At 35.6% G+C, this 16,267-nt stretch overlaps 1 protein-coding gene across 4 annotated transcripts; it reads left to right on the plus strand.

Annotated features, from left to right (window-relative positions):
• Positions 1-110: 110 nt before the first annotated feature.
• LOC127842971 (sulfotransferase 1B1-like) lies at positions 111-14,972 on the plus strand. Of its 4 annotated transcripts, none has more exons than XM_052372784.1 (8): positions 111-406; positions 3,298-3,692; positions 4,501-4,594; positions 8,357-8,428; positions 10,188-10,436; positions 11,425-11,528; positions 11,909-12,080; positions 13,372-14,972. In XM_052372784.1, the coding sequence occupies exons 2-8, from the start codon at positions 3,606-3,608 to the stop codon at positions 13,479-13,481; spliced, it is 888 nt and encodes a 295-aa protein (XP_052228744.1). In that variant the 5' UTR covers positions 111-406; positions 3,298-3,605; the 3' UTR covers positions 13,482-14,972. The 4 variants fall into 4 exon arrangements, with proteins under 4 accessions (XP_052228744.1, XP_052228743.1, XP_052228745.1 ...); XM_052372783.1 differs by having other exon boundaries at positions 112-406; positions 3,580-3,692; XM_052372785.1 differs by lacking the exon at positions 111-406 and having other exon boundaries at positions 417-3,406; positions 3,580-3,692.
• Positions 14,973-16,267: the final 1,295 nt, after the last annotated feature.

Genomic DNA, 16,267 nt, shown 5'->3' on the forward strand with positions numbered 1-16,267 from the left:
ATTAGATTATTTGCAAATTGATAATATCATCATCTCAGAAAATTAAAACACTGGAGCACATTTCATCTTTCTTATCAATTGTAATCATCCCACAGTTCGGGCTGGTGGCAAGCAGATATCAAATTACCCTGCTCCCCAGTGTTTAATTGTCAAGCAATTAATTATGGATTTCACCCTTCATGATAAGGTGTTTGGTGAAAATTTTGCCTTACCCTTGTCCTATAACTGTCTACATGTATCCACATAGAACGAAAGGATGTGCTTAAAATAGAACACAGATAAACGCCTCATAAGCGATACTGACTTTCCATTGATATCGAGGTTAAAGGTTTAACTGGTACAGAAACTTTTTCATAAAAGTAATAGAATCTTGATACTGTTACTTAAAGGATACCAAACTAAGAAGGTAAGTTTTCAAGTAATTGCTATTTCGCATATACATTTTTTTCTAGATGTGTAAGAATATACTACATTTGAGTACCTTACAGTACGGCCGCGATTAAGTGTACACAGTTAAAGTCACTATCACGCTCACTAATACATACGGCTACTGTATTATGCTATATAAAAACATTCGACAACAAGTAGTACCATACGATGGTTAATTACAATAGGAAGACCCTAAAAACAAGTAACATTGATGTAAAACGTTATATTACAAGCATTCGGCAAGTTTTAAGCATCTAAATATCGTTCCACGATGTAATCTACTTTCGCTTTTGAGTCAGGATCGGATTCATTTGGGTTGCGTTCATTTGCATAATTTATACAAGCCATTTTTGCATTCGCTAAGTTCCAGTTACCCAGAATTCATTTTGATTTCACAGAATGATTATTCATGAGAGCTACGTCATGCTTCCGACGCTAACCGTATCCAAGCTCGTGTTCGCCCGTAAATGTTCGGATATTTCACTGGAGATATAAATGGAATTATTTGTGGCCACAAAAAAATAAAAACGAGCATTTTGTATCTCGTTAAATCAATTCTACCAGACAACATCTAACGTTGAAATTTTGCATTTTGCTAAAAGGAACATTGATTTGTTATGGGTTAGCTTTATTAAACGAAATATTCGATATTTTTGAGCGTGATTGTTACTTTAACTACCAGCGGATCTAAACATATAATAGATCTAGTATACAAATAAGCATGTTGTTATGAAGCATTGAGTTTACTCGTGACCGTTAACGTTTAAGAGGTATTTTGATAAATAGATCTCAATAATTCATTATTATTGAACATTCGTATATCTATAATCTACTTTATTTGTGTTTCATCAAATCAAATTAACAACGAATGCGCGTGGTGCCGTAAAGATCATGACGATTAAACCAGCGAGTGCTCTTTAATCGATTAAGCCGCACGTGCTGTCACATGCAAGATTGGACTTAAAAACTTTATCCTATATGTTTCGTGTTTATTAGCGGGTATGAAGAATAAATCATAGGGCAAACAAAGTAAATCGTTTCTACTTACATCGCCAACAAGTAGCGTAGGTAGGTCGGTTTTATTGTTTTGTTGTCATTTTTTTTTAATAATTCGATGATCTAGTTTTGCACAAATGATCGTAAACATTGTAGTTCTTTAAGAGAGTCTAGCAAAATTGATCGAATATTAAATCTGGAAATCACACAAAGATAAGGGTCGCCACTAAAAAATTACGTTCGGTCGGATTAGTGGCAACAAATTACTTTTTTTTTAACTTTTTATGTAAAAGTGTTTGTAAAGTGGTGCGCTCAATGTCTGACATATTTTATATTGAGATATTGTATTTACTGGTAGCCCGTAAATCACATTCGATTCTAAAGTAGTTGGTAGTTGCGTTCATAGTAACGAACATGATTTCGAATAAAAAATGTATTTCCTCTTTCGGTAATGTAATTTATCTTTTGAACACGAATGGAACTTCAAAGCAGATTTGTTTATGATTTTGAAGTGTCAATAATGTATAACTTCATAACGGATTAAAATTGATTATTTATTTAGTTTGCAAATAAAGTGCATTTTTCTGGGTTTTTTTTTTAAATAAAGTTAGATCTAACATATGATGTACAACTATGAACTAGAAGTTAATTTGAAATTCCACACCACAATCGACTAAGTTGTATGGATATACACGTTTGCAGTCTTATTTTATTGGATTGTTATATTTTGTTATAACGTTATCTTTACTCCGAAAGTATGTGATTTGAAATTGCTCTGAACATCTGTGTGAATTGATATCCGTCTGCTCTTTAAAAAGATGATCATTACATTTTTGCGTATGCTAATTTGGGGCGGCAATGTCGGCCCTAACCGGATTTTCGCTAGAAATATGTCTTTTACGCAAACAAACGGAAAGTGTCGTTAGGGAACTGCTCATGTTGATCTGGTTCGACACTAAGCGCACGTTCATTAAGCCCCGTTTTCCCATATCGAGGCTCATACACATCTTAAGAGTATATATAAAGCAAAGCTATACCGGTATGTCTAACATTGTTAAATATCTCGTTCTCAGAACCCGGTTCGCTATTCCGCCTGTATGCGTTTGCCATGCTATGACGAAGAATTGTCTTGATGAAGATCTCTAAATTGAATCCAGAATATCGCCACAAGTTCATTTTCTCAGTGCATAAATCCCTAGGGCGTACGATTTACGCGAATAATATTGAGCGAGATGTCAAGTCGTATATAGGAAATATCAATTTCTTTAGTCTGTTGTTCGTGCGTGAAGTGAATATATCAGGTTAGGCAACATATACTCGATTGATAAATAGAAGCCTTTGTATGTGTATATGATATGTTTACATGCTATATTATTTTGCTTATTTGACTGTGTGTTGTGTTAAATGGTATTGGAAGACAAGTTATAGCAAAAAAAGTCCAATCGTTTCCATGTACCATCCCTACTGTGGGTATCTGTACTATATTCACGTTTGAAGGTAAGAATGAGACAACTTGCATTAAGGATTTTAAAAGTGTCGTTATTTAAGACTGGATTACGACAATGTTAAATTCCACGACATGTATTCAACAGGTTGGTGAGGAGATTCCATGAATTGAGTCGCGTTCTGAGAAAACTGGGTTTAATGCATGGGCGTAAAGTGTCGTCCCAGATCAGCCTGTGCAGTCCGCACAGGCTAATCAGGGACGACACTCTCCGCCTAATTTTGATTTTTGCTAAGAGACTTCATTTTAACGAAAAATGTCATAAAAGCGGAAAGTGTCGTCCCTGCAGTCCGCACAGGCTAATCAGGGACGACACTTTACGCACATGCATTATGCCCAGTTTTCTCAAAACACGACTCAATTGTCAGGATACTACTACTCTCGCGCTAGATGCCTGTCGGCAATATGTCGAGGCTTTGTCAAGAATGCCGTTGGCTACCACATGTAGTTCAGTGGTGGATTATCACAAAAATACGGGTAAATAATCGAGTAATTTAAGTTAAAAATTAACAGTCTTTGACAAACAACTTAAGGCAATCCAAGAGAAAGGTTAAGTGATCTATTTTTTATCTTCAACGCGTAATCTACAAGTGCCACATGACCATTTGCATGTACGTTTACCATTATTCCCTCTTCTTTTCACCTCCGAGGCGCACTGAAGCTCCCGTATTAAAGTATGCCGATTAAAAACATCGACGACGGTTCCGTTGAGACGTTGCGCGTGCTTGAAGTTGACGGATACCTTACGCCGCTTTTTAATGCGGTATTTGCATGGGCGGTGTTTTTGTAATTTTCATCAAATGCAGTATATATATATATATATATATATATATATATATATATATATATATATATATATATATATATATGAATGTTGTTTATTGGTCAATGCAAATTCTTTATGAGTAGCGTATAAACCACGAAGGCTCGAACCCGAGCAGTAAATGCCCACGTTGCAACAATTAGATATAGGTTGATATAAAGTATCAGCTGACATTTATGTTGATTTCAATCTGGAGGCAATACGCCGTATTTATCATTGTTGGCGAATGTTTCATTGACGAATCCTGATAGATTAGGAAAAACAACTATTATCAGTAAAGTACATGTTTAAGGAGTAAACATGCATGTTTGCTTTATTTAAATATCATTTATATCACAACCGTTAAAGATATTGTATTTATTCTTCATAACTAATTATGAATTGATGTAACGGCATTCTTTGACTGGGCGCTTGGTTTTAGCTTTCGTTTTTCTAGATAACATGTATTTTGCTGTTACTAATATCAACAGGCATCGATTGAAGACTCTCATAAAAAAAAAACGATATAACCTTTCTTTGCATTTGAAAGTTGTTCGGAAAATGTTTAGCACTGGCACAATATTACATATTTACCTATTCCATATCAACAGTCTTGTCATGTGAACAAGAAAACGTTACATATTTTTAACTGAATTTCCTACATTAAATATTCCCTTTTGAGTCGTCTAGCCTGCTATGTTATAAAGCGATTGTCGGGCGAATCTTACCAGTTACAATCATATTCTTTTTCAAACGCATATATGCTTAGGTTCACCAGAATCGACTTGAGGAAGAATTCAGAAGCATTCCAAACCGGCCACTCAAGCCAGACGATGTATTCATTTGTGCCTACCCAAAAGCAGGTACGATCATCTCTGCTACATGTGTTTCATTCACAAAATAAGAACTGTATTTTAAAACGATTGTTTTATAGCCAGCGGTCTTACGAGGCGCAATGTTCCATAATCGTGCGAACTGTTTTTATTCCTCTGAAGGCCACACACATCTAACAATCGATAATACTCAAACGTATCAGCTTTTGCCAAGACTAATTTCACTTGGTGCATATTGAAGCTTTGGGTACCGACTTAGCTTATGGGTTGCAAGCAGACAAAGCATTAGCAATTTATAACACAATTAGGTCGGTGGAAGTCGATTGCGCCATTACAAATAGATCTCAACCGTCCACCGATGATACACGTATACGTCTCAACCGTCCACCGATGATACACGTATACATCTCAACCGTCCACCGATGATACACGTATACATCTCAACCGTCCACCGATGATACACGTATACATCTCAACCGTCCACCGATGATACACGTATACGTCTCAACCGTCCACCGATGATACACGTATACGTCTCAACCGTCCACCGATGATACACGTATACGTCGAATTATTTGGCTTAAGACATTAATCGAAATCCCTAAAATGTTCAAATTATTATCATGCGCAGGTAAGTAATCGATTTCCCATAAAATTGCTGATTAAAGATAATATGTTACGTGTGAAGAATATAAACACGAATCTCGAACTTCAACGACGCAGATAATAAATGAATTCGCAATAATGAACGCAATCTTAAAAAGCCATACATTATGTTATTATTTTAGATATATCAATTTTTATACGAAAACATTTGGAGTTATGGTTTCTGATCTATCAAAGATATTACGAAAATTTTAAATAAAGACTGTTTTTAATGTTAGCCAAGACGTTGTTTATCGATATTTTCATTAAATAAATTACATTTAAAAGACACAAAAGAAAACATAAGTGAGTTTATGTACCAGTTATCATAAATAACGCATTTATGCTACTTCGAAAATCGTTTTGTATTCAAAACAGGACCCATGATATTATATTAGACTGACGATTGTCATAGCCACGCATCCGAGAGACTTATAATTGTTAATTGTCCGATAAAAAACGATTTATATAGAAAGGTTTAGTTTACTTCTCTCCGGCTCGCGACTTCTTTTACACAGTTGACTTCTTTATCTAGAGAATGATCAGGATGTATTATGTTCGATTTGGGTTAAATATTTCTTTTTATTCCAAAATCATGGCGTGTTTCTGAACTATTTCAACATCCGGTAAAAAATCTAATTTATTATCGGCGCAATGAAAATTTTGGATGCACTTGTTTGATGGTGAGATTTGATGAGAAATGCAAAACATGCATTCGTAGGCATGCATACAAAGATATTTATACAAAGACATGCTTACAACAACATGCTTACATTGCCACGCTGAAAAAGACATGCTTACAAAGGCATGAATAGAAAGACATGCTTACATAGACATGCATTTAAAAGACATATTTACAAAGACATGCATACAAAGATATGCATTCAAAGACTAGCATACAAATACATGCATTCAAAGACACGCTTTCAAAGTCATGCCTACAAAGACATGCTTACCGTGACATGCATTTAAAGACATGCTTACAAAAAAATGCATACAAAGACGGGCATACAAAGACTAGCTTACAAAGACATGCATTCAAAGACATGCATATACATACATGCATACAAACACATGTATTCACAGACATGCTTACAAAGACATGCTAACAAAGACATGCATACAAAGGCATGCATACAAAGATATTCATACAAAGACATGCATACAAAACAATGTTTACACAGATACGCTGAAAAAGACATGCTTACAAAGGCATGCATACAAAGACATGCTTACATAGATATACATTCAAAAAGACATGCTTACAAAGACATGCATTCAAAGACTAGCATACAAAAACATGCATTCAAAGACACGCTTACAAAGTCATGCCTACAAAGACATGCTTACCATGACATGCATTTAAAGACATGCTTACAAAAAAATGCATACAAAAAAAGACGGGCATACAAAGACTAGCTTACAAAGACATGCATTCAAAGACATGCACATAAATACAGGCATACAAACACATGTATTCACAGACATGCTTACAAAGACATGCTTACAAAGACATGCATACAAAAACATGCTAACAAATATATGATTACAAAGACATGCATTCAAAGACATGCATCTGTGACATAACGCACACAAAACGCACATTTGGGGCATTGTTGGATTAATATGATAGTCGAACTTTGTACCAGATTTCATGTTGTCTTGGATAGGCGGCCACCTGGATCAACATATGAATAGCCTCGGGTTAGCAAACATCAATTTTTACCGGACACGAATATTTGTTTACCTTACGTGTCAGCATTCGGTCAAGTCCGTATTTATTCGTTATGTGTCCGTTGCATTCGTCATAGACACGTGACTTTACACAGCCGATTGTACACGTAACAATTATCAAAGCTTTCGTTGTTTATATCTAGATTAATCAGGCAGTCTTGCTTGGGCAGTCGAGGATTGCAGACGTATTATTGCTTGTTGTCGCGGGCTGGGCCCATTGAGGGCTTCGCATGTTTATTTTATACCTAATGCTAAAATATGACATTTCTGCAGTGAAATAACAGCAGTGAAAAGAACAATTGTTCTTTTCACGAGTGAAAAGAACAAATTTTCGGAACTACTTTTTCTGTAAAAACAAGTACTGTTTAGTTAATGTTGTTACAATTTAGTATTATTGTAGCATTATTTTATGCTTAACTTTGTTTGGTTATTTTAGTAACAGCAATAAAATGTTAAAACCTTTCAGCTTTGTTAACTCGTAGACGATCAACTATTGGACTTTTTTCTTTCGGCGAAGGAATGATGCAAACACTAATGACGTCATTTTGTGTACTAAACTGTATTGAGGCACGCCACGGGAGAGGGTTATTTTTCAGCGAAAGGGAAAATATTATTAACTATTTTCTTGAAAAAGAGGCATAAAAGAAACAGAAAATTTGTTCATGTCAGTGTAAGATCGTTTGTTATTTCACTCGTGATCAAAGAAAAATAACATTTTCACTCGTGGCGAAAATATATTTTCTATGATCACTCGTGAAAGAACAAACGATCTTACACTGACATGAATAAATATCCTCTACATCTTGTATTTGACAAACATTTTGGAAACGTTGTGTTGTGTTTATAAGCAGAAATAAAACGTAAAGAAATCAGAATTTGACTTTGTCTACGTTTATGTATGTGTTATGGTACGCATCAATAACATGCGTACAAACACATGCATTCAAAGACATGCATACCAAGGCATGTATACAAAGACATGCATTCAAAGACACGCTTACAAAGACATGCATTCAAAGATATGCATTTCAAGACACGCTTACAAAGAAGTGCATACAAAGACATGCATACAAAAACATGAATACAAAGACATGCATTCGAAGACATGCATTCAAAGATATTCATAAAAGCATGTCTACAAAGACATTCATTGAAAGACATGCATTCAAAGACTTGCATCAAAGACATGTGTACAAAGACATGCATTCAAAGACATGCATACAAAGACATGCATTCAAAGACATTTATATAAAGACATGCCTCAAAGATATGCGTGCAAAGACATGCATTTAAAGACATGCATACCATCTTTATTGTGCGTAATGATAGATGATCTCGTTGTGTAATGTATATCAACCTTATTATATATATTACGCGTATATATATCATCACAAACATTCTTAATTTTGTCAGGTACCCACTGGCTATGGGAAGTGTCGTCCATGTTGGTAAACCAGTCTGCCGACAGAGTTAAATTGATTAAAGGTAACAGGCTATTGTCATTTAACGATTCGCAACACGTGAAATTCTTAAACCGTCCTGATATACTTAATTGTTCACACAGTGGACACCGTGTTCGCAAAAAATAAATAAAAATTAATTAGTTAACAATTAATGGCAACAAATCGATAAATTATGTTGACTTCGTTAATTTTTATATCTTCATTATTTATCTAGTGCCATTTTTCTTTTAAATATCAATGGCTTTCTATGCGAGTCGCCGGATAAGCAATCAATACCTAAGCTCAAGTAAAAACAGTTTTAACGAGATGTTTAATATTAGAACTCGAGTGTAAAGGCTTTAAATAAGTTATGAAAGTAAGTCCAGTTGAATACAACTTTGGATTGAAAGCGTCATACTCTTCATTTATTCTTAATAGAATGCCATACATCAATTGCGAAGTTTCAAGATGTTCCAAATTGTCCCCTTGCAAGTCAAAATTGATATCAGCTGATAAAAAAAGCGTCCTCAAAACTTCTACAAAGATAAGGTTCATTAAATTGCCCATGATTTGCGACAGCAATTACAGCGTCGTGATGATATTGGTGTATAGATGCGTTAAAATGATATGAGCCAAGCGTTCAGCTGCTATTACACTGTGAAAAATATCATGGTAGTGTTTCTGAAATAACGTGTTTTTTTTGCAAATATGTTTGAAGAAATTACATCATACCAACATAAAGAAGGTCCACTAAAGCTTTGCATGCTGTTAAATTTGTCGTCTGCTAAAATGTCGTCTGCTGAATTTCTAAACTAAGCATTTTCGTCGATTTTTTTTTCAAAGAATACTATCAGAATAGCAAACAGTTTGGATCCTGATGAGACGCCACCTTCTGTGGTGTCTCATCTGGATCCAAACTGTTTGCAAAAGCCTTCAAAATTCGGTGCCAGCACTGAAAGAGTTATAAAGACGTGTTCACAGATCGGCAAGTAAACTATTTTCCAGATATGTTTCACAGACGCATACATAGTGTGAAGCGTTACAAATGCGAGTCGATTTTATTATTTGGAGTGTTTCTGATGGTACCTTATATTTTGTGACAACATATGAATCGCTTGTACAGTCCGTGACTCGATCAATTAGTCCAGTTAGTCGAGAGATGAAGTTGTTAACCTTTACAAAATGCAGTAACGTTTTCGACTGTTACACCTACAGCGTAAAAATGAAATTGTTAATTTTAATACAAATAGCCGTTGAGTGTGAAGCTGTTATTACAGCATTCGTAATAAAATCGACTCAGGATCGCTTAAGGTGCTTTACAATTATAACAGCGTCCCAAAAATTCTTGGTAAACTGGGCATAATGCATGCACGTAAAGTGTCGTCCCAGATTAGCCGGTGCAGTCCGCATGATAAACTGGGCATAATGCATGCACGTAAAGTGACGTCCCAGATTAGCCGGGGCATAATGCATGCACGTAAAGTGTCGTCCCAGATTAGCCGGGGCATAATGCATACACGTAAAGTGTCGTCCCAGATTAGCCGGTGAAGTCCGCACAATGCATGCACGTAAAGTGTCGTCCCAGATTAGCCGGTGAAGTCCGCACAGTCATATCAGAAACAACACTTAACGCCTTCGTTGGAATGTGTTGGGACCTCGTGTAAACAAACAAAAAATCCCATAAAAGCTTCAATTATCTTCGCTGATTAGCGTGTGTTGAGTGCACATTCTAATCTGGCACGACACTTTACGCACATGCATTACGCACATTTTTTCCCGAAACGAGCCCCTATTTGTTTCAGAGACTGCTATGTTGGAGGCTCTTACTGAGGAGCAATGCAGGAGCATCCCGTCTCCCCGGGTCCTTAACACGCACATAACCCTCCGTTTGATGCCGAAAGACACTTTATCCAACAAAACCAAGATCGTGTTCGTCCAAAGGAACCCAAAGGACATTTGCGTCTCATTTTTTAATCACCATAGCAAAATCGTTGAGTATGATTTCAACGGCAAGTTTGAGAACTACGTCAACCGGTTTCTGAAAGGACTAGGTACTAATTTCTTCGCTGCAAATTGTGTTTTCTATTTAATTTGAAATTTAAGAAATTTCTTTAATTAAATTGATTTTGTTTTTGTACTGCATAAATTATATATATCCTCTAAACCTGTATATTCAGCCATGCAGCTTTATTGATTGTATATCCTGAAGGAACATACGTTTTATAACCGTAAGGCATTCAAATTAATTTATTTTACCATTATAACAAAGTTAAGGCAAGATGATTTAGAAATTAGATTTCCTTTGTAACTAGGAAGCTACTTTTCCTTTAAATCTGTACAGTAATAATTTTGAAAAAATAAATTGTTATAATTTTGCTATACCTTAATTAAAACATCTTCTAAAATACTAAATAAACCAGCAAAACGTTTCAGAGTGAATATTTACACATTAATGACAACATGACGGACTTTTTCGAAGCATGTGTATCTTTTTTTGCTTAATGTTTACAAATATTTTATTTTTTCTGCGCAAACTCTTTACTTTAATCTTTAACCCACAAAACATCATTAATGTCATAGATTTGTATAAATAAATACATTGAGCCCAAGATTTATAAGAAAAAATGTCATATATTTCATACAGGGATGAGTGAAAGACAGAACGTGGTACATGAGGTTCTGAGTGTTAGTTAATAGAATGACTTCAAATTAATGCCATGATATGTATAGGCCAGTTTTTCATATATTCTTTATCAATGAAACATTAAATATGTATATAAACACATACTAATTGCCATACTTAACTATTTCATTTTGCAGTTAGTTTGAACCTTAATCTATTTTAGCTACATCGCATCGAAAGCCTAACGCTTATTTTAAAATCCCTCGATGCCGTTTCCTGGGATTGCATGTAGAACCAGTACTTGGTGTCTTTAGGGGATTTCGAAAGAACGCCCCCACAGTGGGGACTGAATCCATGACCTCCCGGTCGCTAGGCGGACACCATATCAATTTCGCCACGGCGACCCTATTTTGCAGTTGACTATGGCTCGTGGTTCGAGTACACTCTTTATTGGGAGAAAATCATTCGTGACAACCCAGAACATCCGTTTCACATCATGAGCTACGAAGACATGAAATCGGTGAGTCTATGTTAATGTATTCATTTGAAAGCTCTATTCGTAAAATAAATCTTGAATAAATAAAATCTAACACAATTATATGTTTAAGTCAATTAAATTAAATGTATAAGTGAAATGGGTATTATTAAGTGGAAAGTATGTTGCTCGATGTGTAGACTTCCAATAAGTATGTTTTTTTGAGATTTTTTTTAAAGGGTTTAAAACAATAACTCGTTCAGCGACTCGCACATACAAATAAATGTTGTTTGAATTATTGTATTCAAAACATTAAAAATAAAAACCATGTATTGACTGAAATTAATGTACGTAAGTTGTTAGAAAAATTGAAGGCATATTCAAGAAGATGATATTATCCAATATATTAAAAATCACAATTTTAGGACCCAATCTCCGAAATAGGTCGCCTTAGTGAGTTTCTGGGGTTTAAATCGTCCCCGGAGCTGATAGCGGAAATTGCGGAAAAATGTGAATTTAGTGCAATGAAGAAGGAAAAAGACCCACTGGAAAATACAACGGACTGGAAAGATGCAAAGCCAGAGATGTACCGGAAAGGTGACTTGTCTTGCAATTAACCCATTTATGCCTAGCGTCTAGAAAAAAAGGCCTTGGCAAACAGCGTAGACCCAGATGAGACGCCGCATGATGCGGCGTCTCATCAGGGTCTGCGCTGTTTGCTTAAAGGAATTTCTGTAAAAAATATTATAAATATAGAAATAAATATACTAGACATCCCTAATTTTGGAAATAAATTGATCCAATTTAGAAGGATGAGAGAGTCCACTCGGCATAAATGGGTTAATATCTGTTTAGAGCGTAAACCAAAACCTGTATCCCAGTTTTTTATATATATTTTTTCTGCGTGGGCAAATAATTCAATCAGAGCTAGACAGGGTCTCTTAAACAGCGAAACAGCGAAATATTCCCCACGCTTTTCTACATCTTGCTTTTTTAAGACGAATGTCTTTTATATAATTGTAATAATATGTGGCAAAACGGACCTGTAATGATTGTTGTAAAAACTTAATGGTAAATGATAAATTATATACGATGAACGGTTTTTAACAGCCTTGGGAATAGATCCTACACCGGTATTTGTAGGACGCGAATGTGTGTGTGTTGTGTGTGTTTGTGTGTGTGTGTGTGTGTGTGTGTGTGTGTGTGTGTGTGTGTGTGTGTGTGTGTGTGTGTGTGTGTGTGTGTGTGTGTGTGTGTGTGTGTGTGTGTGTGTGTGTGTGGTGTGTGTGTGTGTGTGTGTGTGTGTGTGTGTGTGTGTGTGTGTGTGTGTGTGTGTGTGTGTGTGTGTGTGTGTGTGTGTGTGTGTGTGTGTGTGTGTGTGTGTGTGTGTGTGTGTGTGTTTGTGTGTGTGTGTGTGTGTGTGTGTGTGTGTGTGTGTGTGTGTGTGTGTGTGTGTGTGTGTGTGTGTGTGTGTGTGTGTGTGTGTGTGTGTGTGTGTGTGTGTGTGTGTGTGTGTGTGTGTGTGTGTGTGTGCGTGCGTGAAAGCGTGCGTGCGTGCGTGCGTGCGTGCGTGCGTGCGGGCGGGCGGGCGGGCGGGCGGGCGGGCGGGCGTGCGTGCGTGCGTGTGCGTGTGTAAAATCTATAGCTAGTGAAAAATTTAAGAAAGGTAGCTGAACGAAAACTAGTTCATTGTTTGTTTAAGTAAATTAGTTGTGTTATTGCATCATAGGTAAGTTGATGATTTACAACTTGGATCTACAATCCTATATATTAAGGATGTGTCTGTTTGGTAACAAATCTGAGTTGATGCTTTTGAACGGACCGTCATACATAACAAACAGTAACCGTACACATGAGACGGGATTTTTATTTATTGTTTTTTTTGCAGGTCAAGTCGGTGACTGGAAGAACTGGTTCACAGTCGCACAGAGCGAGTATTTTGACACCGTGTTCACTCAGAGAATGAAAGACTCGTCATTCACTTACAGATTTTCTTAACCCGCTTTAACTGCTTAAAAAAATGTTGTTTTGTTTCCGTTAAAATCTACAAGAATAGGATTGGTAGGTCGGCTCTACTTTCGTTTGCGTACACTAAAATGTAAGGAACGGATTTATTTACAACAAGCTAATGCACTTGCATGCAAACATCTTCTACATCGATATTTAACTTTTTTATTTTAGTGACATTCAAATTGATATAAGCAATCTTATCGAATGCAGGAGAAGTATCGAATACTTACAATGTGTGGGAATTTCAACCTGTAATAAAAGTATTAGTCGGTCGGGCCCTATTTTGCGTCGGTCGGGTTAGTTAGTAGAAGCAAGCATTATTTCAAAGCATATATATACTAGTGTTAAGATAGAGGCCTTTATGAGAAAAGAGCATAGTTGCATGTCCTTCCAAGTCTTCCGCTTCGCTATGGTGCTAATGATTATGTATACAAGTATTTCTTTCGAAGTCATTAACTTTCAAAGGGACCGTCAACCAAGAATGACGAAAAAAGGAAAGTTCTAAAATACCGTATTTTTACACTTATTAATTTATATTGATTAAAATATCACGACTGGTATATGACATTACCTGAAAAAGTTCATATTTTCAGTATATTTGGTAATACAATTTCGCGATGTGAAATGGAAAGTACATCGCGAAAATAGGTGACATAACGATATACACACTATAAATAACGCAAGTAGATTGATCATTTTATATATAATATATACAATTCACGCTTGCACAATTTGCATTCCTGGGTTTACCACATGACGATGATGATCAATCTACTTGCGTTATTTATAGTTAACTGGTAGTTACCTGGGCCCTGTACCCAGTAAAATGTAATTCCGAATATACTGAAAATATGAAAACTAAACAACTTTTTTCAAGTAATTTTATATACCAGTCGTGCTATTCAATCAATATAAACTAATAATTGAAAAAAAAAATACGGTATTTTAAAACTTTTCTTTTTTCGTCATTCGTGGTTGACGGTCCCTTTAACATATGTATGTACTGTTGCTGGCTGTGTTGACTGTTTGTGATGTCATGTAAATGCATTTTATGAATGAACTGATTTTAATAGAAGTATTATTATAATCAAAAATTATTAAGTTAACATTATTAATGCACAAACTACGAGTGTGTCAATTATATGCAAATGCCATTGTTTGTAACATTTGAGACAACCGACTTTTGTACCTTTATAAAGCACAAATGTTCTCGGTAACGCTCTATTAACCAGCCAGAAGCACTGGCTGTACTTCGAACCCTTATTTCTTGTGTAATGTTCTTGTTTATCAGTAGCATTACTCCAGAAGAGGTATTATTTCTTCAATATTTAGAAACAATATGTTCGTAATAGTATATGTTTAAAATCATAATAAACTGCTTTTACCATATTATTTAACGTTTACTCGTCAATCTGAATGAATTTATAGAACATAGTATCGTATTTTCGAATTGTTTGGCAATAAACCGAATGAGCCATTTTTTGTGTTATTATAATTGCCATGTCCATTATTGTCGCAAAACACTGGTATATAAGAACTTTTTTGCGTCGACAGAGGAAAAAAAAATACACCAAAGGTCTATAAAACATTAAGTAAAAAGATATGTGCGTAAAAAAAATGAGATTTGTATCGATGTAAATAAATAGGTTTGCTTTTAAGTCGCAATCAGCATTACTTCTTGCGTAACAAAACAATCTCAGCTGAAACTTAATGGTATCCATAATCAGGGTGCAAAATCAACGGGGGTTTCAGGGGTTTACACACGGGCTGGAAATAATATAAAGACGCCGTTAAGGACTTTATTTTTTCAAATATTTCAAGTCATAGAAATACATTTGCAAAAACCTTCAGTGCATAAAAGTTTTTCTTGCAGTTTGTGTCGATATCTTAAAGTATAAGAATACATCCTTGAATACGTCTAAAATCGTTGTTAAAATTTCACGTGGCGTGTAGCATAACCGTACAGTACACAAGAAATTGTTTAACAAGATCGCGGCTTTATTAAATAAAGTAATTATGATGTATTTCACATTGCCATAAGCAGCATACAATCTGTCATTCATGCACTAGTTGAAATTCTTGTTAAAAAAAATGTTTTAAACAGTTATTTTTTTTAATCACCACTTACCAGTGCGTTTGCATCAATTAACGTTGAATTGGGAACCCCACGAAGTCACTTGATCCTGCACCTTGATAATGCACAAAATCGAAACCGGAACCTTAAAAGTACTGCCTCCTTTGTACATTCTAACATTAAAAGATATACCAAACGTGGCTTCAATTTTTGACACGATATCGACGTGTTTGCAGCCAAAATTACTCGAAACAATGCGCATAAGGGAAGAGACGCTAAAAAAACTGTACCATACTTCCATGAACTAATAATACATTCAGATACAGGGCAATACCCTTCGGAACAGAATATCGGAATTGCAGAACTTGGGCTCGCATAGTTGGCATCACGCTTGATTCATATCTAAAGATTGCTGGTTCGATTCACAGCCCAACCATATAACTAATGTTATTTCTACAACCATTCTTCTGAGTGTTCTCTCACATGCCTCCTATTCGAGTTGGACAGTTGTAAGTTACTGGTCATAGTATGTTACTGACCACTCCATACTGGTAAACCAGTTTACCCAGTTAATGGTCATAGTATGTTACTGACAACTCTATATTGGTTAACTAATTTACCCAGTTAATGGTCATAGTATGTTACTGACCACTCCATACTGGTTAACCAGTTTACCCAGTTAACGCTCATAGTATGTTCG

This window comes from Dreissena polymorpha, chromosome 8 (genome assembly GCF_020536995.1).
Source record: "Dreissena polymorpha isolate Duluth1 chromosome 8, UMN_Dpol_1.0, whole genome shotgun sequence".
In the NCBI taxonomy this organism is placed as follows: domain Eukaryota; kingdom Metazoa; phylum Mollusca; class Bivalvia; order Myida; family Dreissenidae; genus Dreissena; species Dreissena polymorpha.